This window comes from Sus scrofa, chromosome 6 (assembly GCF_000003025.6).
Source record: "Sus scrofa isolate TJ Tabasco breed Duroc chromosome 6, Sscrofa11.1, whole genome shotgun sequence".
Classification (NCBI taxonomy): domain Eukaryota; kingdom Metazoa; phylum Chordata; class Mammalia; order Artiodactyla; family Suidae; genus Sus; species Sus scrofa.
Window position 1 is genome coordinate 71,868,337 of NC_010448.4, and position 23,709 is coordinate 71,892,045.

General features: G+C 51.6%; 2 protein-coding genes across 11 annotated transcripts in view; one reads left to right on the forward strand and one right to left on the reverse strand.

Moving 5' to 3' along the window:
* The window catches only part of MTHFR (methylenetetrahydrofolate reductase), an 18,482-nt gene extending 4,700 nt beyond the window's left edge, over positions 1–13,782 (reverse strand). The window contains exons 1-11 of one of the 10 annotated variants that reach the window (XM_003127574.4): positions 12,818–13,782; positions 10,558–10,803; positions 9,189–9,427; positions 8,233–8,343; positions 5,055–5,248; positions 3,847–4,097; positions 3,441–3,575; positions 3,072–3,252; positions 2,642–2,824; positions 1,535–1,636; positions 79–198 (exon numbers count right to left, since the gene is read on the reverse strand). In XM_003127574.4, coding sequence (XP_003127622.1) covers positions 79–198; positions 1,535–1,636; positions 2,642–2,824; positions 3,072–3,252; positions 3,441–3,575; positions 3,847–4,097; positions 5,055–5,248; positions 8,233–8,343; positions 9,189–9,427; positions 10,558–10,790 — 1,749 coding nt within the window. In that variant the 5' untranslated portion in view covers positions 10,791–10,803; positions 12,818–13,782. Of the gene's footprint in view, positions 1–78; positions 1,637–2,641; positions 2,825–3,071; positions 3,253–3,440; positions 3,576–3,846; positions 4,098–5,054; positions 5,249–8,232; positions 8,344–9,188; positions 9,542–10,557; positions 10,804–11,083; positions 12,218–12,817 lie in introns of those variants that run through there. The other 9 variants (XM_005664995.3, XM_005664996.3, XM_021095344.1 and 6 more) reach the window with 9 other exon arrangements.
* The window catches only part of CLCN6 (chloride voltage-gated channel 6), a 33,105-nt gene continuing 22,971 nt past the window's right edge, over positions 13,576–23,709 (forward strand). Inside the window, 4 exon segments of the mRNA XM_005664997.3 lie at positions 13,576–13,794; positions 14,856–14,915; positions 21,651–21,716; positions 22,072–22,137. Coding sequence (XP_005665054.2) covers positions 13,708–13,794; positions 14,856–14,915; positions 21,651–21,716; positions 22,072–22,137 — 279 coding nt within the window. The 5' untranslated portion in view covers positions 13,576–13,707.

Here is a 23,709-nt window from a genome sequence, read left to right on the forward strand (position 1 = left end):
CCACACTTGGGACCCAGCCCCACGGCCCACCCAAGGCCCCAGAGGGGGGCAGGGCAGGCCTACCCCCGGCCCCCTTACCTTCCAGAACATGAAGCTGACCGGGTCCACCACCGTGGGCTGGATGATCTCCCGTCCAGGGAAGATGCCCCAAGTGACGGCATTGGGCTGCAGCTCGGGCGCGTTGGTGATGTTTTCACCCTGGGCGGCGGTGAGGGGGTGGTTGGGGCGGCTTGGGGTGCAGGCAGCTGTGGTGCTCTCACCGGGAGTGCACGCAGCCCCACCCCACCCCGGCTCTGCAGCTCTGTGCCACTCTCCCTGTGGCCCCAAACCCAGAGGTCATCCTGGGCTCTTCCTTCCTCCGCCCTATGCTCCAATCAGCTCCACATCCGGGGGCTCTGCTGGCTTCCTCTTGTGTCCAGCCTCGTGTCTCGCCTGGCCAGGCCTCGATGCTCCTCCACCAGGCCTGCCCTGACCCTGCGCTGCTCACAGTGTCCACTGGGACCTGTCCCAACAAAACCTGGAGCCCGCCTCCCTCTTGCCCATGGGGGAAGACCCAGATTCGAGGCAGCACGGGGAGACCCCTGGACCTGGCCCCACTTACACCTGGGCCTCACTCTGACCCCATTTGGCAGCAATGCCTTTGCATGCTCTCCGCTTTCCCCAGAATGCCCTCTCCTCCTTGTCCTTAAAGACGCAGGCCATGGAGTTCCCATTGTGGAACAGTGGAAACGAACCCGACTAGGAACCATGAGGTTGCGGGCTCAATCCCTGGCCTCACTCAGTGGGTTAATGACCTGGCGTTGCTGTGAGCTGTGGTGTAGGTTGCAGACACAGCTCGGATCCTGCGTTGCTGTAGCTGTGGTGTAGGCTGGCAGCTGTACCTCCGATTGGACCCATGGCCTGGGAATCTCCATATGCCGCAGGAGCGGCCCTAAAAAGCAAAAAAAAAAAAAAAAAAAAACATTCCGGCCACACAGGGCCCCTCCAAATGCTTCCTCTGACCTCGCAAATTAGACATCCCACCCCTGGGGCCCCGGCCTTTCACACGGAGCTTTACTGTTAGAAAGTACACTGCTGGAAGTTTCTGTTGTGGTGCAGTGGTAATGAACCCAACTGGTGTCCATGAGGTTGTGAGTTCGAACCCTGGCCTCGCTCAGTGGGTTAAGGATCTGGTGCAGCTGTGAGCTGTGGTCTAGGTCGCAGATGCAGCTCAGATCCTGCATGGCTGTGGTTGTGGCCAGCAGCTGTAGCTCCAATTCCACCCCAGCCTGGGAACTTTCAAAGGCTGCAAGTGCAGCCCTAAAAAGCAAAAAAAAAAAAAAGAGAAGGAAAAAAAAAGCGCACTGCTTACACCTGCTCATGATTATCCACGAATGGCCTCTCGTGCCAGGCTGGGAGCTCTCAGAGGGCAGGGGCCTGGCTCTGTCTGCGTGTCTGTCTGGCACAATGCCTGGATTGGCGGGGCGCTCCGTGATTGCCGGATGGTGGCATAAATGTGGCGCCCTCGGACCCGGTGACCCAGGCTGGCCCCTACCTTCACATCCACGATGTGATAATTCACTCGGAGCTCATACTTCTTCAGCACCTGCAAGAGCGCCTCCACCGTCTCCCGGGCAGTGAAGAACTCCAGGTAGGCCTGCGGGAGGGAGATGGGCGCCTGTCATGGAACCCACCCCTTGCTGGACGCATCCTCTGGATGCTGCTGAGCATCCTGTGTGCTCCCACACCAGACATCTGCTCTCCTGACTGTCCCGGGAGGCACCCATGAGGACACATGTGGCAGGACACATAAGGTGTTGGGCGAGTTCCCTGGTGGTGTAGTGGCTAATGAACCGCTGTTGTCACTGCTATGCTGTGACATGGGTTGGATCCCTGGCCTGGGACCTTCCACAGGCCACGGATGTGGCCAAAAAAAAGGCATTGGAAACAGCGGTGGCCACTAGCTGGAGCTGGCAAATAACTCAGCAAAGGGGAAGGAAGCCGGTCTGGACGGGTCCAAGGGATGCCTGCCACCCTCCGTCCAGTTGGGGAGGCTCCGTGGAGAAGTCTTTTCCGAAGCTGCACAGGGCACCCAGGTTGGCAAATATGGCGAGAAAGACACATCCCACCTGCCCATCTCCATCAGGGATTAAGCCGGGTTCATTTAAATCCATCTGCTACAACCCTCATACAACTGCAGGGAGGGCGCTGTCAGCCCCACTTTACAAATGAGGAAACAGAGTTCAGGGAGGTTGAGCGACTTGCCTGCACTGATGGTAAACAGCAGAGCTGGAACAAAAACCCACATCCTTCTAACCCTAGGGCCCTGGCGCTTTAGAAGGTAAAGTTAACTGCAGCCGCCCTGGGTGAAAAGCGTCCACAAGGAACAGTGACAAGAGCTCCCAGTTAGGGGATGCGCCCCACGTGCAGAGTGCTTTGCAGGCTTTGTCAAGTTTCATCCCAGGACACGTCCCCATTTACAGAAGAGAATGCTGAGGCTCAGCGTGGTCATAGGCTCAGCCCACCCAGGTCTGCGTGACTCTGAGCCCGAGCTCCTGTCCACCCCGATCCCCTGCCACTCAGAACAGAAAGTCCCAGAGACGAAGAGCCTGCAGTCCCCATCCCGGGGGCGCCCGTGAGTGCCAGTCAAGAAGGGCCACACCTTCTGGAAAACGTAGCCCCCGCTGGGGCCCCAGCCCACGACGGGGTCGGAGGACGGCTTCCCGTTGATGTTGGGCTGGGAGTTGATGGTGAGGATGCCCCGCCGGTTCACCCGCAGCAGCTCCTCCTTCATCAGGCTGGTCTCGGCCGCCAGGGGCTCGTCATTCCAGGGCAGGCAGGTCACCTGAGGAGGGGGAGCGGGGCTGGGGGTCATGGCCCCATCTGGCACCCTGGGCCCCTCCCTGTCCCCGTCAGAGACCCAGCTTGGCTCTGCCCCCATGAGCCCCTTCCAGACACCCCACATGGGGACTCCCCAGCTCACTTTCTCCCTCTGCCGAGATGCCGAGCCTCAGGCTGGGGCCATCACAGCCCTGAGGTCCGGCCCACGGGGCGAGGGGAGGGGACCAGGGAGCCGCCCCAGCAGCACTCACTTTATAGCCATTCTGGTTCGGCTCCCCCGAGAGGTAGTGGGCAAAGACTTCAAAGACACTCTCTTCGCTGGTCAGCTCCTGCCCCCACATCTTCAGCAGCTCTTCCTTCGGGGACTTGCTCTTCAGGTAGAAGAGGTAGTAGTCCTTCAGCTCCCCAAAGGCGGGAGAGGAGGAGTTGCCCCTGGCAGAGCAGGTGCCAAGGTCAAGGCACACCCTTGACCTTGACCTCCAGACAAGACCGTGACAGCATCCACCCGCCCCAGGGTCGGGGAGGGGGGCATCCCTGTGAATCCTGCTCCAGAGGGTGCGACCATGATCTGTGTCCCCCACCCACCCCCGCCAGGAAACAGTTCATCCAAAGGGACTCACCAGCGGCCGTTGGGGAATTCATCCCACTCCTGGGTGCGGTAAATGTAACTCTTGGGTCTGGAGGCCCAGAAGATGGGACGGACATCTTCCTCCCGACGCTTGGGGTGGGCGCTGACAGCCCAGGGCAGGGGGCGCCTGGGTGAGAACCAAGACAAAAAGCCTCAGGGAATTGCCCTCGGGAGCAGTGGGGAGGGGGCACCACCGAGCCTGGGTTCTTCCATTCAACTCGGATACATCAAGCTGGATGTGGTGTTCCTGCTGACACCGGAGCCCCAAGGGTGCCATCGGCCAGGGTGGCTGGCGCTGCTAGGGCGAGCTGCTCGTTCTGCGACCTCTCCCTGACTTTTCTGCCCGCCTGACTCTCCTCTGTGGCTCCTGGGCCTGAATTTGGGGCCCCTGGCCTCACCTGGGGTCCTCGATCCACAGGCCCAGACGCTTCAGCACCTCTGTGGTGGCCACCTCGCGGTTGAGGGTATAGAAGTGGAGGCCCGGCACCAGGCCACTGGCCAGAAGCTCCTGGCACAAGCTCACAGCCTGCTCGATGCCATAGTTGCGGATGGCGGCGTCATTGTCTTTGATGGGCTCGATCACGTCCTTGATCTGCTGCGGCACCTCCAGCTTGGACAGCTTCACGAGCTGCCGGAGGGAGTGGTAGCCCTGCCCGGGACACGAGGGGGCAGTGGGCGCCATCTCCCAGCCCATCTCTCACCCCAAACACTCATCCCCCACCGGGTCTCCTGGCCCCCGTAGTGTGACACACCGTGACCCAGGAAAGTCAGGCCACATCGTGCGAGGATCCGCCTGGTCCTGCTTTTAAACTCTGCAGAGGACAGACCTACAGCATTCCTGCCGTTGGTCTGAACCAGCCCTTCGGCCCCTACACGTATTTATCCATAACATGTGGTCACCTGAGCCAGTGGCTCCCCATCCTCACTGATGAGCGGATCACTATGTTAAGAACTAACGTACAGGAGTTCCCGTTGTGGCGCAGTGGTTAACGAATCCGACTAGGAACCATGAGGTTGCGGGGTCGATCCCTGCCCTTGCTCAGTGGGTTAACGATCCAGCGTTGCCGTGAGCTGTGGTATAGATTGCAGACGCGGCTCGGATCCTGCGTTGCTGTGGCTCTGGCGTAGGCCGGGGGCTACAGCTCCGATTGGACCCCTAGCCTGGGAACCTCCATATGCCGCGGGAGCGGCCCAAGAAATACAAAAAGACAAAAAAAAAAAAAAAAAAAAAAAAAGAACTAACGTACAAATTCCCAGGCTTCACCCTGAGAAACTACTAACTCAGAACCCCTAGGCAGAGGATCTGGGAATCTATCTTTCAAAAAGGCTTATGAAATGATTCTGGAGACAGCCAAGTTTGGGAAATACCGATTTTAGCAACATTTATGAGCGTTATAATCCCTTTTAGTGACTCTGACCCGTAAGCCCCACCAACAGGTACTGTCGCTATCTGGGGGGACATCAGAGTTGATCAACGGGGTGGAAAGACAACACTTTGCCAGGACTGCGCGTCTGTCTGACGAAAATCTAATGGGCATCCAAGAACTCTGGCCTGTGCCGGGACAAGGGGCCGGAGGGAGTCCACTAGCCCTCCCGGGACCCTCACCTGGATGGGGAAGATGCCCGGGAGGATGGGGCAGGTGATGCCCATCTCGGAGCAAGCCTTCAAGAAGCGGAAGAACGTATCAGCCTCGAAGAAAAGCTGGGTGATGATGAAGTCGGCTCCTGCCGCCACCTTCTCCTTCAGGTGTTTCAGGTCGGCCTCGAAGCTCTCTGCGTCGGGGTGGCCTTTGGGGTAACCTGCCAAGAGGGAAGACAGTAGCGAGAGGCTTGGCTCCGCCTGCCTAAGGTGGGTGATGGAGAAACGAGAGAGCGAGGAATGGAGAGCTCCAGACTCGTCCCTTCCAAGCCCTGAGCAGGGACGGGCTGAAGTGACGGCTGGGCTCGTCTGACGGCCCCCTCGACCTGCAGGTGACCCTTGGAGGGAACCGGCTTAGAGCCACCCCAACCCCGAGAGTGGGGGCGGGGTGTCCCCAATCCCCACTCTGCCCTGCCTCACAGCCCCTGCCATCAGCCAGGCCAATGCGGCCTGCATTTTGTGGCCTCGGAAAAGAGAAAATGCTACATTTAGGCTGGCTGGGCAGCCCTGGGGGAACGGGCTTGGCTCTAGGTACTGGATTAAAACAGTGCCTTTAATTTCACATAAAAATTACTCATCACAGTAAATCAACTATACTTCAATACAACTTTAAAAAATGAAAAAGAAAAAAAAAAAAAAACCTCTAAAAACCCTAAATAAATAAACAAATAAAATCACTCGGGTCCAGGTCAGTGCCAAGTCGGAAAGCGTGTTACCCAAGGAGACGTGAGGAGGGTGGAGACGGCCCGCTTGAAGAGAATAGCAGAGGGGGTTCCCGTCACGGCACAGCAGAAGCGAATCCGACTAGTATCCATGAGGTTGCAGGTTCGATCCCTGGCCTCACTCAGTGGGTTAAGGATCTGGCATTGCTGTGAGCTGTGGTGTAGGCCAGCAGCTGCAGCTCTGATTTGACCCCAAGCCTGGGAACTTCCACAGGCCATGGATGCGGCCCTAAAAACACACACAGACATACACACAAAGAACGGAGAGAATACGGCTCTTTTTTTTTTTGGCGTGACCACGGCATGCAGAAGTTCAAATCACCATAGTAGTGACTTGAGCCACAGCAGTGACAATGCCGGATCCTTAACCCACTGAGCCTCCCAGGAACTCTAGGAACTGTTTTTAATTTCCCAGGTCTGTCACTGGGAAAATGGAGTCACTTTAGTCGCATTTTCTATTAGTCGGAGTCTGTGTTGCTCCAGGTGGCGGAACCAGGGTCAGTGTCAGAGGGCTGCTGACAGTGGAAAGAGCAGCCCCACGAAGTAACAGACTCCTGGGGTGTGAAAGCACTGGGGCAGGGGGACAACCAGCTGTCCCCTGGGTCCTCATCAGCTCCAGGAACTGGGTCACTGATTCCCTAAGGACAGAACTTAGCAGTAGCCCTGCCTGCACAGAAGACTGAGGGCACAGAGTGCTGGCTTCTTCAGCTGAGTCCAGGGCAGGACCCCAAGTCAGGAAGGGGGCAGACCCGCACCCACACTGTTGGGCAGCCAAGCTGCTTTGCGGTGATTAGACAGTTTCGTGCTTAAGAAACCCTGAGTCATCAAAAATGGATATAAAAACTACTGTTTCAAGGATAAGGGGGTGGGGAGTTTAAACACCAGAATTTTATACTTTCAGTAACAAGGCTATTTTTCCAGCAGGAATTTTAGAAGTAAGTGTTAGTAGCCAAAACACTATAAAACCTCAACAGCACCCAACCAATCCAGCAGCTGCTGACACCCAGATCTCACTCAGCTTTACTGCGTGCTTGTCCAAGCACAGCCAGCTGGGGTGCCGGCTCCTCCACCATTTCCCTTCTCCACCACTTTCCCAGAAGCAAAGCTCCAAACCGCTTGGCAACCGAGTGCTCATGGCTCTGTGGTTTCCACTCTTGAGCATCCAAAGCCCACTGCCCATGGGCACCCTCTGCAATCAACTGACTGTCTTGTCGAGAGCAACGACACTGAATTCCTACTCCTCTGGGCCTCCCACATCCATCCACGTCAACACCCTCTTCTCAATGCTGGGAAGAGTACGGGGCCTGGGGACTAGCCCGAATCCCGTAACAAGTGATTTCCTTGCAGCCCTTTGGTTTTGTTTGTTTGTTTTGCTTTTTAGGGCTGCACCTGCAACATATGATAGTTCCCAGGCTAGGGGTTGAATCGGAGCTGCAGCTGCCGGCCTACACCACAGCCACAGCAACTCGGGATCTGAGCCGCGACTTCGACCTACACCACAGCCCATGGCAATGCCGGATCCTTAACCCACTGAGCGAGGCCAGAGTTCGAACCTGCATCCTCATGGATCCCACTCACGTTCATAACCCACTGAGCCACAACGGGAACTCCCAAATGCAGATCACTCTGATTTGGTACTCCACAATGCAGTCATGTATATTTTCATAAGAACAGTATGATTTTCTCCAAACTACCTGCAAAAAATGTTTGTGGCAAGATGATGTGTCAGACTGATCCCCGGATCTCTTGTGTCCCTGGCACATGCTGCCCCATTACACCCAAGCCCCTGGTTGGGAAGCTGAAGGCCCAGACCCCCTGAGCCAGGGCAGGAGGGAAAGCCACACCATCTGGTTCCAGCAGGTGAACCTTGTCTCCAGGCTGTGGCTGAAGGAACTAGAGCTGAGCCGATCTAAGCCTCTCTCCTGAGGATTTGGAATTGACAGAGGTCTGTCAATCAGTCCGGGCGACAGTGAGGAGCCAGTGGCAGGTCAGGGGTGTACCATACACACCGGGGACAGGAAGAGGGCACCTGTCAGGTGTACTGAATGAGGCGTGGAGCAGCGGGAGGCAGACGCGGGGCCCTGCGGCTCCAGAGGGGATGAGGGAGGGCCTCGACTCTGTCTGCCTCCTGGTTCCAGGGCTTAGTGAGGTCCAATGCCATTTCCTGACCTTGTCCTGAGATTCCTGCCCCCAGAATCTTGATCCATATACCCCTTTTGCGCTTTAAAAGTAGGGCTGGGAAACAGATGAAGATCAAGAAAAGGCAGAGGAACCAAAACTTAAGGGGCGGGGGCGAGCCAGGGAGGGGAGTGGAGGACAGAACAAGAGGACAGATGTCACCGCGGCACCTCCCTCACCTGAACTGAGTACCTTTCACCCTGCCCCTCTCCGGCCCCACCTGCTGGGACGCCCCGGCCACTCACCTGCCACACAGACGTCGAAGTAGTCACCAAACTCGCTGCGGATGTGCTTCACCAAGTCTGCAGCGTAGCTGAAGCCTCCTTCCTCTGCTTCCCACTGGTCACCTACAGGGTCTGCAGGGTTGGAGGTCTCGGTGCTGGGTCTCACTCGCCCTCCAGGCAGCCTCTCTGGTCCTTCTCCCCACCCACACCCAGGACCATGAGAGCTTCGAAGGCAGAGCCTTCCTGTGACTTTAAGTTGGTGCCTCTGCCTTCTCGCTGAGGATCTGGTAAACTGGGAGGAAGATGGCAGCCAGCCTATCAATCGCGGAGTCCTTGCTCTGCGCTGCGGGCTGCAGTGGCCGACAGGGAGCAGCTGCTGCTCTCCATCCAGTCTGGAGCACCAGAGACCCGGTCCCTACTCAGACCTGCCTGCGTCCAGGCCCCCTCACCCAACTCTGCAGCTCCCTCTCCCTGCCCTTAGAATCCTTGTCTGCAAGGGGGTATCTCCCTCCGGTCAAGGGGGGAGTGGTCTTTGGGGCGGGGAGCCTGAGGCCACAAGTTCCCACCAACGGGCTCCCATGTCCCAACGTTTATGTGGCCCACTGACAGCAGGGGCCAGAGGCATCGCCGGCTCTTCTCAGTCCTGGGACACAAGCCAAAACTGAGCTCTCTGACTGGGCCAAAACCGGCTGCAGCCAGCGATCTGATCAATGAAGCTGCGTAGAGTCAGGACAGAGAGTTATCAGACGCCAGCCCAGTGCAGACTCAATGCCTAGAGTGAGGTCAAGAGGTCAGGAGGTGGCTCCATCTGTGCCGCCCACGGTCCTCCCGACCATGATGCCCATGGATGCTACCGGCAGGGATGGGAGACTGCGTGGACTCAGTGTGGGACACGGAGAAAAGCAAAGGGCCGTTTCAGGGACAGAGGAGGTCTTCGGGAAAGCAGAACCCCAGAGGGCCGCGGGTGGGCTCCGCACCTCCCCTCAGCGCCAAGATGTTCTTCAGGCCCAGCCGCTTGGCCTTGTGCAGGTAGCCCGTGACCTCCTCCCGGCTCTGATGGCAGCAGGTCATGTGCAGTATGGTCTCCAGGCCGCAGTAGTTCACGGCCGTGCTGGCGATCACCATGGACGAGGTCTCCTTGTCCGAGCCAGGGTCCCCTGCTGGGTGCCAGGTCACATCTATGAAGAGAGGGCCGCCTGCCCCCATCCGGTCAAACCTGTGGGGAGTTTCTTTCTGAACAGGGGCTCCTGGGGGCGCACCACCCTTCACCCCCTTCCCGTGGGCTCTGGGAGTTAGAGAAGCATCCGGTGTTGGTTGGAATCCGACTGACCTGCATCCACAATAATAAATAATAGAAATAATAAATAAAAATCAATCAATCTGGCTTTGGTGCTTATAAGCTGTGTGACCTTGGGAGAATTACTTAATCTCTCTGAGCCTCAGTGTCCTCATTTCTGCAAAGTGGCAGCAGCCAGTGAGTGCCACATTCATAAAGACACTCTGAGGATATGGTGCTAGCTGGCTCTACAGCTCTTGCAGTGCTGGGTACGCAATGAACGTGCAACCAGGGTGCTATGACTCTGGTGACTTACTGTGGACGTGATATATGAGAACAGCGAGGCCACTCTGTGCACAAGCAGCACTTTGGACTTTTCTAAGTGCTTGCATGTTTATTACCTCGGGCGAGTTAAGACATTTTGATGGTCAAGTGTTGGGGAAATCCTCAGAGGGGCAAGTGAGGCCTCGTTCTGGGGACAGAGAGGGTCCACAGACACAAGTTTCTTTCATGCTGCCCCCTAGTCCCGGTGCAGGGGCCAAGAGTCCTGCAGGCCACATTTCCAGACCTGGAATCAAGAGCTACGACAAGCCAAGCCGACTGGATTACATTAGCACTTCGAGAATCGCATGAGAAGTACAAGTGGTTAAAAGCATGAACCTTAAAAAAGGAACTGCGATTCGCGAAGTGCTAACGTAATCCAGTCGGGCGTTTTTCGATTTCACGGGAATAATCCAAATTCCTAACTGGCTGCAAATACTCTCCAAGTCCCCAGTTTGTAACTTCCTACAATCTACTCAGGATCTGGCCCCAAGTTCCGCTAAAGAATGCAGTCAGGGAGAGTCAACATTTTTTTAACCCATTGAAGAGCGGGTCTAAACATTCCAGGTGCTTGGAGGGACTTTCACAAACAACAGAAGCTGCGTATATCGAAGGATCTACCCTGGCTTGGCTTTTTTTCCAACTCTTTTTTCTGCCGGGTCAAAGTGCAGCCCTGCCTCAGGGCTGACAGCTCACATTCCCCCCAACCCACGCCTCCATCCCCAGCTCCTTATCTTACATCCACTCACCTAGAGATGAGATTGACGGCGCCCTGAGCAGTTCGAGGAGGGAAGAATTCTAGGGAGAACCACTTGTCACCTGACTCCATCCTCCGCTTCATCTTCTCCCTGAGCCTCTCGTGACGCTCGGGGTCCAGCCCCGGTGTAGAGCACCTTGAGCTCTCCTTGGAGCTCTCGCTGCCACTGCTGCTGCCCTCACAGCGGGGGCCGGGGCCGCCGTTCCCTCTGGGTTCGTTCACCATGGCTGAGCTCCTGCTGCATGGGGTGAGGGCGGGGGCGTGAGACGGCAGGCGGGCAGCCGAGCCCCAGAGTAGCAGGGTCAAGTGAGAGGCGCTGCATTTCCACGCAGGAAGAAGGCCGGAAAGGGTATGGGTGACAACGGCCCCACCCAGTGGCTCCACGAGCCACCGTCAAGGTTGTCTGCGCAGCCTCGCTCCAAGCTTTGCCCTCCGCGGCTCCCTGACTCCATATAGGGCTGCCCCCACCCAGCACAGACACACACTCCTTCAGCCCCTGGATCCTCCGTGACCGCTACCTGATGGCGGGTGGCACAGAGGACCTCGAGATGCCAGCCTCCAAGGCCCACACTCCTAGAGAGGGGCAGCACTGCCCAGCTGGGAGGCACTTGGCTTTTGGACGGTCCATTTCTGCTAGTTTAGACTCAGACCCCAGACCTCTGGGGAAGAATCCGAGGAAACTTCCCCAGCGGGTGTGTCCGACTGGGCGGAGCTGTGACAAAGGAAAAGCTCAGAGCTGTAGCTGGGCCGAGCCCGTGCAAGGGGGCGGGGGCAGGGCTTCCAGGCCAGCGGGAGGGCTGAGGCTCTAGTGGTCGAAGGCGGATGGAAGGAGGGGGATGCAGGGCTGGAGGCAGCCGGGTTTGGGCGGAGATGGAGCTACAGACAGATGTGCACTGGATCACTCTCCAGAGAAGGAATGGCTCAGCCACGGAAACGCCTCCTGCTAGTGCGTTTCTATGTACACAGGATGGAAGGGGTGGGGGTTTGACAAAGCAGCCAGATTTCTCCTGAGTGTGTGCTTCTCCAAAAAGACCATGGATTAGACTTGACATTGGCTGGGTTCCAAAAGTAGCCAGACCCAAGTTCAGTCAGAGCATGGATTTATGTCCAACTCAGAACAAAGGCTGTCCAGTCTGTGCCTGCCTTCCAGGCTGTTCTTATACACACCACTGAAGTCAAAGTAATTAGAGTGACGACAGAGCCACCAGAGTCGAAGCCCTGAACCATGGCAACCACAGGCAGGCCAACAGAGGGCACAGTGCCACTGGGCAGTTTGGTGGGGAAAATAAAGACAGAAACTTTCTAAGGAAACGCTACTCTTGTACAGGAAGGTGCAAGCACATAGCAGTGAAAACCCAGGGGATGGGGACATGGAGCACTAGAGGGACAACCAGGCCAGGTTCATGCCTTTCAGGAAATGTCCACTGCTAAGCCAGTGTTGTTAACCATTTTGGGGTCCTAGACTCTCGAGAAACAGGTAAGATCAATTGCTCCTCTCCCCTAAAACACACAACAAGTGCACATAACACACACTGGTCCCTCCAAAGTCAAGGAGTTGAGGGAGTTCCCACTGCAGCAAGTAGGTTAAGGACCTGGTGTTGTCACAGCTGGGGTGTATGTAGGTCACAGCTGCAACTCAGATTTGATGCCTGGCCCAGCGTGCCACAGGCTCCACCAAAAAAAAAAAAAAAAAAAAAAAAAAGTCAAAGAGTTGAGCCCAGACCACGCTTTCCATCCCTAGGGAAGCCCATTTTGATTCTGACCTAAAACTCCAGTTTCTCCATGGGGATTAATGTCAAGAATGAGAAAGGGGAGAGCCTCAAGATCAGCCTAGGCTGGTCTTTCTCTGGAATTCAAGAGAGTGCCTCATTAATTGCTGGAACAAACCAAGAAAGGGGAAGGAGGCTGAACCACAGACAAATCAGAGCCATGGACAAACTATCTATCTGCTCTTTGTTCAATAAGGACTTACCTCATTCCTAGCATGCACTAGCCTTCTTTCAACCTTTTTTGTGTGCTACCACCTACCCATTTCAAGCTAGGGTCCCATCGCACCCAGGGCTGCAATTGTGGGCTCACAGGTTTGCCTGCGCTCCCTCTTCCCAGTTCTCTGAGACCAGGGCAGGGTATTCTGTCCATGGTATCCCAGTGCCTGGCATATGGCACTAACAGCCAGCACTCCTGAGCACCGACCCACCAGGCACTGTCACTCTGTTCTCAGAATAATCCTTTACCATCTGCTGAGCACTTACTTAATCAGTGCCGAGCACGGGGCAGTGGGGAAATACGGAGGCCACCACTCCCAGAAAGGTCGGGTGGGCACCCGTGCGCAGCCCGATGCAGTGGACGCCGGAAACAGGGCCAGCGGACCACCGCTCTTCTCCAGGCGCTCGGCGGGGAACCGGCGAAGAGTCTTTGGCGCCCGGGTGGCTCGGGGGCAGTGGATCGATTCACCGGGTCACCGGCTCATGGTCGGGGTGAAGAAATGAAGGCCCAGGCCCAGTCCGGCACGGGGACACCCCGACTCAGGGCCGCCTCCGACCAGGCCGGGGAGGAAAGTGAGTCTTCGCTTCGCTGCTGGGGGTCGTGCAGGAGGCAGCCATTAAGGATTACATTACTCTCTCGGAGGACGAGCGAGGAGGGGGCGGGCCGGCCGCTATCGCTCGCTGCCCACAGGCAAGAGCCCGCCCCCGGGTGGGTGGTCCCCAACTCCTTGGTCTCCTTCCCTGGCAACCCCGCGACTCGCTGTCACTCACCCTCTGGTCGCGGATGACTCGGAAAGCGTGCCCGCCGCAGCTGCGTGGACGCTGCGGGGCCCGCCGGAGGAGGGGGCGGGGCACGAGTGGGGGGCGCGGCGCAGGTGTCAGGTTGCTAAGGGAGGTGCAAGCAGAGGGCGGAAACCACCGGCCCAGGCGCCCGGAAGCCCCGCCCCCAGCATGGCCGCGCCCAGAAGTCTCTTTGGAAGCCGTCCCTCCGCCGTCATGTGACGCGAGCCCTCGCCCCACCCGTTTGCAGCCACTCCCAGTCTCCGTCCCCAAGCACGAGAGGGCCACGTGACACTCCCGGAGCCAGTCACGTGAGGCGCGGATCCTGGGCGGGAGGGGGTTGCCAGAGGGGTCCAGGGTGGCAGTAAAGGAGGAAGATGGCGGGGTGCAGGGGGTCCCTCTGCTGCTGCTGCAGGTGGTGCTGCTGTTGTGGTGAGCGTGAGACCCGCACTCCCGAGGAGCTGGTGAGGAGCTGGCGGAGCGGGGCTGGGCAGGGGGCGGTTGCTAAGGGACCGGGGAGAGGCGTTGCCGGGGGTGGGGCCGGGCCGAACATGGACCGCAGGTGGCAGCGGGTGGGGCGTGGGGACAACAGCCTGGGCTCTGGAAGCATCTGCCGGGCTTCACGCGTACAAGTCTGGGCTTTTTTTTTTGTGTGTGTGTGTGTGTGATCATAACCCCTGCCTAGAATCTGAGGGAGAATCCAGGCCTGCACCAGTGCATCCCGTCCTCATATGCTTTTATTTCCATCTGAAAGGAGTTTTGAATGAAACAAGCGTTTTCAGAAGGAGCTCCTCCGCTGGAGTTTGTGCAGATCATGCAGCTGAGATTCTCCAGCCCTTTCTCTATTTCCTCACCTTTTCTGGGTCACTGATATTCCAGCTTCCATCTGCAAAGCACTCTGGGAAAACTTGAGTTATGTCCCCAGAGTTGACAAGTCCCTCCTGGTTTCAGACTTGGCATGCTGTCAGGTGGAACCTGAATATTTTCCACCTTAAGCTGGCAAGGGACATCTCTGAAGTGTCCTGAAGACGAGTGATTATTTGGAGAATGTTCTGTAGGGATGAAGAGCTCAGTTGGATGAGGGTAGATCCCCACCCATGGGTAGAACCCTACCCGCTCCACCCCCATCCCAAAAGGTTGTTTTTCCGTCTAGTTCCCATTTGAAAATGACTTCAGATGACTTAGAAACTAGCAGTTGATTTCAGTACATATTTCTGCCTCATTCCAATTTTTTTTTTTTTTTTTGCCTCATTCCTCTTTAAAAACCATTAAGGAGTTCCCATCATGGCTCAGTGGTTAACGAACCTGACTGGTGTCCATGAGGACATGGGTTCGATCCCTGGTCTCACTCAGTGGGTTAAGGATCCTGCCTTGCTGTGGCTGTGATGTAGGCCGGCAGCTACAGCTCCGATTCTGCCCCTAGCCTGGGAACCTCCATATGCCTCAGGTGTGGCCCTGAAGAGACAAAAAGACAAAAAAAAAAAAAAATTAAGAGGGTCTTCCTTCTGTGGATCTGTTCTTCTAGACCATCCTTGGAGAAACACAGGAAGAGGAGGATGAGATCCTTCCAAGGAAAGACTATGAGGTAAGATTCTTAGATGCTGTCTTGGGTACCAAAAGTAGTGAGTGACCTGCTCACTTCAGACCCAAGCATTAGGATTCCAACCAGAGATGCTCTTTGACCTTTTCTCCCAGGAGATGAGTAGGTAAGAGGTAACTTCTTTGTGGAAAGGAGACTGTTTAAAAAGCCCTTTTCTCACCTCAACCCCAAGCAGGGTCTGAGTGTGTCTCCATGTTTTCGTGGATCTGTGGTACCTTAATCTGGGTAGAGTATGTGTTTGCTATTAGATGTTTTCTTTTACAACCTGCAGAGACCCAGAGTCAAAGCCACTGAGTGTGTGCTCCTAACACGTGAGGACAAGAAGACTTTGCTTCTCTTCTGAGTGAACTGAGTTTTCAGATGATTGTTTCCTGTCTAAGCAGCTTCTCTCAGAAATGTTAATTCTTGAGTGTAGTTCTCCATTTCAGGCATGGAATTCAGAGAGGGGGGGAGTGTGTGTGTGAGTGGGTGTCTGTGTAGTAAGGCCAGGCCAGTCCTGCGGAATGCTTTTCTATTATTTAACCAGTTCACGATGACATTTCTATGACTTTTGCAATGACAAACACAAGCCACAGTTGTGATAGAGGATTTGTAAATGATTTACAAAAAGAGGCTAGAGAAAAACCCACAACCCTGATCATTGAAAGATGATTATTCACTAACAAAACATCCTTTTCCATGTTTTTTTTTTTTTTAAGTAGCAAAGTAAGATTCTACTAAATACTCTATTTTAACATATTTTCTCCCTCCACTGGGTGACAGTTTTTATATCAGTAGCTGCTTTTCTATAATATCTTTTCAAATAGGGGAATGGTATTTCCTTATGGCACAGTTTCTTTAATCTGATTTTTCTATATTGTGATCTGCATGGTGGGGGCCATCCTTTCTAGATCATCTTTAATTGGTTCTTTAGGATTAATTCCAAGGAGTGGAATTAATCATGTCTGTGTTTAATGCTTTTTAAAAATATGTTGTGCAGACTTTGAAAATTCAGTATTCTAAAACAATAACATACCAGGCTAATTTTCTTTTTCTATTTCATCTTACTCATGCTGTAGAATTTAGTGTAAGTACTAATGATTTGTAGTGTAACATGGAATTTTAAAAACCTTTTATTCTAAAGAATTTCAAACATAGACAAAAATGGACAGAATAGTAAGAGAAAGCCCCTGTACTCATCACACAGCTTCACACATCATTCAGCTCATGCCCAGCCTTGTTTCGTCTATTTTCCCATCCACATCCTCCTTCCTATATTATTTTGAGAGAAATTCTATACATCACATCATTTTGTCCATAAATAATTCAGTGTGAATCATTAGTGGGTAAGGGCTTTCTTTTTAGCGTAACCCAATACCATTTTCATACCTAAGAAATTGACAATGATTCTTTAAAATCAAATATCCAGTGTTGAAATTTTCCAGTTGTCTTATAAATGTCATGTACTTTTTAATAGTTTGTTTGAATCAGGTTCCAAATAAATGGTCCTCACATTCATTTGTTTGATATATCTTTTTAAGTCAAGTGTATTTAAGATGAAATAGGTTCCACCTTCATCTTTTTTTTTTTTTCCTTGCATTTGACTTGACAAAATAATTTGAGGACTCTGGAATTTGCCAGGTGGACCACAATGATGTAGTTTAACCCGCCTCTCTGATGCGAGTGCTTTTAATCAATCAAAAAGCACCGTATTTTCTCGTATTTGTTAAATACTTGTTTGCCTGTGTGTAGTCAAGAGATTTACGTGAATTAGTATAAAATGGTCCATATCATGTGGTCAGTTCGAACCCCCTCATTGAGCCTGATGATATCCTATTACCATGACTGACGCAGTCTCAGCCTTTATGCTTCTCTTGGGAGCTCAGCACAGCATCTCTGCTCCATTGACCTACTGTTCCCCAGGCTCCTTTCTTCCTTTGACTAAATTGCACTCATATTTGTAATGCATTTCCTTTCAGCTGATATGCATATTTATATAAATTTTATGGGTTAATATTCTTTTTTGTGAGTCATTAGTATTTCCAAGTAACCATCTCTGTGTATGAACTCCCTCAGAGCATTTGCTGTGTGTAAGAGCAAATTTAGCTAGGCACTTAATCAGAAAATTTGCTTAGATTTTATTTACGAGGAATCAGCTAGAGAAACCTGTTGTACATCTTTCTAAAATGTGCTCCTTTTGTCTTAGTGAAAGTTCATTGCATATCTTTGACTCTTTCTCTGAAAAGTTGGGGGTCTTACAAGATGTTAGACTCCCATTTTGACATCCAGTCTCCTTATAGGTGGCTTGAAAAATAACAACTCCCTATGTGTGGGAGGGGGTAGTTAGCAAACACCACTGTTTTTGTGCAGGTCACAGAGCCCATAGTGCTCATTTGAGTTGGAAAAAGGGCCCCTCAGAGCCAAAGACTTCAATAAAAGGCTATTGCAGCACCCCCAACTCAAGGCCCATTGGCAGTGCTCTTTGTGTGAACCCTAAGGTGCCTGTCCTTCCTGGGGGAACTTGGGCTACATCTCAGGCCCCATTTCCCCCATAGCCCTGTGCCGTATTTGCTCCTTACCATGGGCAGCAGCCCTGCAGGCCACCTGTACGAATTTCAGTTTCTAAAAAGTTGTTAGTCCTTCAAAGCAAAGAGCAGCATATACAGCAGAAATAAAGGAAAGTTGGTCATGGCAAAGAAGTAAAAATATCTGGGGATTTTTGATTGTTTCTTTTTAAGAACGTTAGACTTTAGCATCTCCCACTGTAGTGCAGTGGGATGGGCAGCGTCTTAGGAACCCTGGGACTTTTTCCTTGCAATTTACTTGACAAAATAATTTTAGGACTCTGGAATTTGCCAACTGGTTCGATCCCTGGCCTGGCACAGTGAGTTAAAGATTCAGGGTTGCTGCAACTGCAGCTTAGGTCATGACTGCGGCTTGGATCTGATCCCTGGCCCGGGGGGTCCATATGCCATGGGGCGGCCAATAAATGGAAAAAAGAAAGAAAAAAAAAGAAAGTTAGACTTTATCCAGATTTTATTTTATTTATTTATTTTTCATTTTTATTTATTTATTTTTTTGGCCACACCTTCAACATGCTGAAGTTCCCAGGCCAGGGATCAAACCTGCACCACAACAGTGACCTGAGCCACTGCAGTGGCAACACCGGATTCTTAACCAGCTGTGCTACATGGGAAGTCCAACAATACCTGCTTTTAATAACAGATCGTATAGTTCATTGGTACTTGTTTACCAAGTGTCAAACTTTCAGCTAGTATTTTTTGTTGTTTTTTTTTTAAGAGAAATGATTGGTCTTTTTGGGGGGTAACTGTTACTAAATCTTCCTCTTAACAGCTTTATTTAACTGTAATTTACATTCTATACAGTTTACCCATTTAAAGTGTACACTTTTTTGGAGTTCCTGCTGTGGCGCTACAGGAACAGTGGTGTCTTGGGAACCCTGGGACGCAGGTTCAATCCCCGCCCGGGCACAGTGGCTTAAGGATTTGGCAGCTGTGGCTTAAATCTTGACTGTGGCTCGGATCTGATCCTTGGCCCGGGAACTTCATATGCCGTGGGGTGACCAAAAATGGAAAAAAATAAATAATAAAGTGTACAGTGTCAGTATATTCACAGAGTTGTGCAACCATCATCAAATCGATTTCAGGACATTGTCATTCCCCAGGAAGAAACCATACACCTGTTAGTAGTCACGGCCTGTTCCTCTTGCCCCTAACTGTGGGCAGCCACTAATTTGCTTCCTATCTCAGTACCTTTGCTCATTCTGGACATCAACAAACCTTTTATTTTTTTAATTTTAATTTTTAAGGCCACACCCACAGCATATGAAGTTCCCAGGCTCAGGGTTGAATCAGAGCTGTAGTCGCTGGCCTACACCACAGCCATAGCAACACCAGATTGAAGCCACGTCTGCAGCCTACACCACAGCCCACGGGAACACCGGATCCTTAACCCACTGAGCGGGGCCAAGGATGGATACTAGTTGAGTTTGTTACTGCTGAGTCACAATGGGAACGCCAGCAAACCTTTTAAATGTTTATGGAGCCATACCCTTATTAGAACCATCAAGCAAATAATTAATTGGTTGGTAATTTTTATACGTATTTGGTATGAAAGATCGTCATATTTTTCAACGTGTTAATTTTTTTCCCTGTTTGTTCCTAAAATGTGATGTCATTTAACTGATTAAAAGATATATACGTGTGTGTGGGTATACATAGAGTTGACCCTTGAACAACATGGGTTTAAACTGCGCAGTTCCACTTCTATGCAGATTTTTTTTTCCCATGAATATAGTGCCTATATTTTCACTTTACAGATTTTTAAATTAAGGGGGGGGAGGTTTGTGTTCTCTTAGAGATTACAGTATATAGAATCAGAAGAACTAGGGTTTGAATCCTGATGCTCTCCAGACAATTTCCCCTTCTTGCCCTTGGATGAGTCATTTATCAATTCCTTCATTTTTGAGGCAGAAATAGTGAAGTGCAGGTTCTCAGCTGCTGAGAAGTCACTTCCTATAACCACTGCATTGTTCGAGGGTCAGCTGTACATTTGTATGTGTGCAGAATACATGTGTGCACATGCATATAAATATACGTTATGTATGTGTTTATTTATTTATTTTGCTTTCCAGGGCCGCACACGTGGCATATAGAGGTTCCCAGGCTAGGGGGCAAATAGGAGCTACAGCTGCCAGCCTACACCACAGCCACAGCAAGGGGGGATCCAAGCTGAGTCTGTTATCTACACCATAGCTCACGGCAACGCCTGATCCTTAGCCCACTGAGTGAGGCCAGGGATCAAACCTGCAACCCCATGGACCCTAGTTGGATTCCTTTCCACTGCGCCACGACGGGAACTCCTACATATGTATTTAATCATTCATGGATCGGTCTAGTGTCCCAGCGGAAATATTGTGTACTGATTTTTTTTTTTGTAATCAGAAAAGCAATTTTTTGTTATAAAAAGTGCATGATGTTTGCTGTGAGAATTTTAACCAAGATCCAGATGTGAATATCTTCTAAAACATCACCTCCGAGACAACCACTGATAGCAGTTTTCTCAGATGTTTTGCATTGTATACTGACGTACAAATAATCTCAGTTTTGTTTAATCAAGATAGGATCATATACATTTTATTCTGCATCTGCCTTTATTTTGCATCTCGCTGTTTTTACTCAGTTTTCTCACATTTTCCACCTCTGTCTACATAGACCTGGCTGCATAGTCTTCCGTAGTTGGGTGGATGATGCTTGATTTGATCAGTCACTTGTTGAGACTCTAGGACCTTTTTAAAAGAGGAATTTGGACTTTGGGTAGTCATGTAAATGGAATAAATTGTCACATGTCACACCTGTGTTTGGCTGACTGTGAGCCCCTGCCTGGGAGTGTGGCCACCAGGCCAGTGTCCAGTTTGTTCACTCGCTGACGTGTAGGTAGCAACAGATCATGGGGAGAGAGAGCACATGGCAGGCTGTTTTCCTTTGGTGCCTTTGCTTCTCACGCAGGACGCAAAAATAAAATAATTTCCTTTGAATTGTTTCTCCAAATGTCTCTGGCACACCTGTACATTGTTTGCAGAAGAGCTGTGTTCTGTGTTCTGTGAAGTTTAAGGAGCTGTTTTCGGAGCTGGGCTGAATCTGCCTCTTCCTAACACAAACTGAAAGTTTTTTATATAGTCTCCATGTTTGGCTCATGACTAATCTCTTTTTCGTAGATATTTACTACAGAAGAAAATTAAAATTAGACTTTCTAAATCAACTGTGCTTTAAAAACTGTGAATAAATAAATTGGGAGTGCCCGTCATGGCTCAGCGGAAATGAATCTGACTAGCATCCACGAGGATGCAGGTTCGATCCCTGGCCCTGCTTAGTGGGTTAAGGATCCTGCATTGCTGTGAGCTGCGGGTAGGTCACAAACTTTGATCGGATCTGGTGTTGGCTGTGGCATAGGCATAGGTGGGAGGCTACAGCTCAGATTCAACCCCTAGCCTGGGACCTTCCATGTGCCGCAGGTGCAGCCCTTAAAAAAAAGACAAATAAATAAATAAATCAAACTTTCTAAGTTGATTTGGTTCTGGTTCCTGAAGCTTTTATTCATCTAATGGAGTAAGTTGGGTAATACTAGTGATAGTTGAAGGTCTTCTAATGTTTGGCAAAAACATGCCATTTTAAAGTATATAACTTGGAGTTCCCGTCATGGCGAAGTGGTTAAAGAATCTGACTAGGAACCATGGGGTTGCGGGTTCTATCCCCGCCCTTGCTCAGAGGGTTAACGATCCAGCGTTGCCGTGAGCTATGGTGTAGGTCGCAGACGTGGCTCAGATCCCTCGTTGCTGTGGCTCTGGCGGAGGTTGGTGGCTACAGCTCCAATTGGACCCCTAGCCTGGGAACCTCCATACGCCGAAGGAGCGGCCCAAGAAATGGCAAAAAGACTAAATTAAAAAAAAAAAAAAGTATGTAACTTAAAACTTCCTAAAGCATGAATTATGCACCTAAAGCGGTACTGCTGAAATATCCCTGTAAAGAAAGTACAGACTTCAATACGGCAGGTCTCAGGGGTCTGCGATTCTGTGTTTCTAACAAGCTCTTCTCGGGTGCTGCTCTGCCCATCTGCCCTCTGAGTGACAAGAATCGGGAGTTTTATCCCCTTCTGGGTTTTGGTAATTCTTCCTTTCTGGTTGTGATTTTTTTTTTTTTAACCCACATGTCCCTCTTTCAGAGTTTGGATTATGATCGCTGTATCAATGACCCTTACCTGGAAGTTTTGGAGACCATGGATAATAAGGTGAGTCCCTTATTGATCTCTTGGGACTAACTAGGCCTTATGACAGCTTCGTTTTCTGTTCTAAATACTCCGGTAAGTTTCTTTACCCCCTTGGCCTCTTAACCCTTTCCCCGAGCTTCCTGCATGGATTCCTCAGTCCTCATCCTGCCAGCCGTACCCACGATCACTGCGCCTGGCCCAGCCCCTTCGTATTTTTCATTCTTGCACATTGCAAAGCACCCGCCATGCCACCCATTATCACCAGGCTTCTGTCCATATGGGATGGGATCTAAACCCGGTTAGCCAACATGTTTTCCTTCCCTGCTGCCAACCTACCCCCGTAGTCAATTGAGTCACTCTTTTTCTTTGTGAACAGAAAGGTCGCAGGTATGAGGCGGTGAAGTGGATGATGGTGTTTGCCATTGGAGTCTCCACTGGGCTGGTGAGCAGGTGGCTCAGGGAGATGGCGGGCCAGTGGGTGGAGGGGGTCAAGGGGCAAGCTCCAGCTGTTTGTCATTATAACAGAGACTGCCTCTTCCTTGTTCCTTTTTTTTTTTTTTTTTTAATTAATAATCTTGACACTTTTTCACACTTGCTTTCACTTGATGAAATGAAAGTGAGCCGTGCAACTCTGATGCCCTTTAGAGCACTCGAAGCCTTGGTCAAGCCTGTCCCTTTGAGTGTGGTCCCATCAGATAGATGGCATAGGGGGTGGGGAGAGTGCTCAGTGGATGTTGAGGTCACTCTGTCGGGAAAAAGCAAAGTAATGGGAACAAGACTGTGGCCACGATGCCCTTTCCTTGAGCACAGCGTGCCAGTAAACAGGACACCCTGATCCCATCATGCTACCCACCTTCCCTGCAGGTTGCTCGTTTTGCCTAGAAGGTAGTGGCCTCTGCTTGAATGCACAGGGTTCTGGGTCAGTGCGTTCACAGATGAAACCGCAGGCAGGAGGAGATTAAGACACATGGCCAAAGATTGTCGTAGCAGCAGTTGGGGACTGTAACTGCTGACTCCCCACGCCTAAACCTGGAGAAGAGAAGCTGGAAAAGTTAGCAGCCAGTCTGAGTGACACATGTCAAGTCTGACTTTCTATCAGTACAGCATTAGAAAAGGGCATTGTCTTAGTGCATTCAGACCACTGTAACAGAAACACCATAGATTGGGAGGCTTAGACCTCAGACACTTATTTCTCACAGTTCTGCAGTCTGGAAGTCCACGACCAAGTGCCAACAGATTCCATGTCTGATGAGGGCCCAATTCCTGGTTCACAGGTGGGCACCTTTTTGCTGTGTCCTCACACGGCCGGAGGGGTGAGGGAGCTCTCTGGGATCTCTGTAGGGCACTAATCCTCTTCACAAGGGCTCCACTCTCATGGCCTAATTGCCTCCCAGAGGCCCCACCTCCTAACACCATCGTATCGTGCAGTAGAATTTCAGCATAGGAACTGAGGGGCACAGGGGACAGAAACAGCAGTCCATCCCAGAGTTTGTATGTACCCTTCAGCAGTAGCCCCTTTATACCACCTTTCTCGAGAACTAACCACAGGTCTCCGGCTTCATTCTCCATGATCTACCCATTAAATGTAAACATATATTTAAATGTAACATGGCCCATAAGGGCTGACCACAATTTTTATTTTCATGGCACTCGTCAGATTTTTACTGTAGTGTATTCAGAGGTCACGGAACATCTTACTAGTTAAGATTAATGGCAGGTGGGAGGCCTCTGTAACATTCTGATACCATTGTGGGGGCAGCTGGGGTTGATGTCATTGTTTTATTGAAATTTCAGAGTGTGTTTTGCTCGATAGGTTTCTGGTTGCAGAGTTCCCCCTACTAAGTATCGTCACTAGCCATCTGCTGTCGGTTTACCTGCTACTTTCCTATCCGACTCCTTGGAGCTGCCATTTATCAGTACCAGCAACTTTACAGAGCACCCTCACCTTCTAGGAAGGCGGACCAGCCTTCATAACATAGCAGCCAGCTCTTCTTGCTGCTGGCTCTCTTATTCT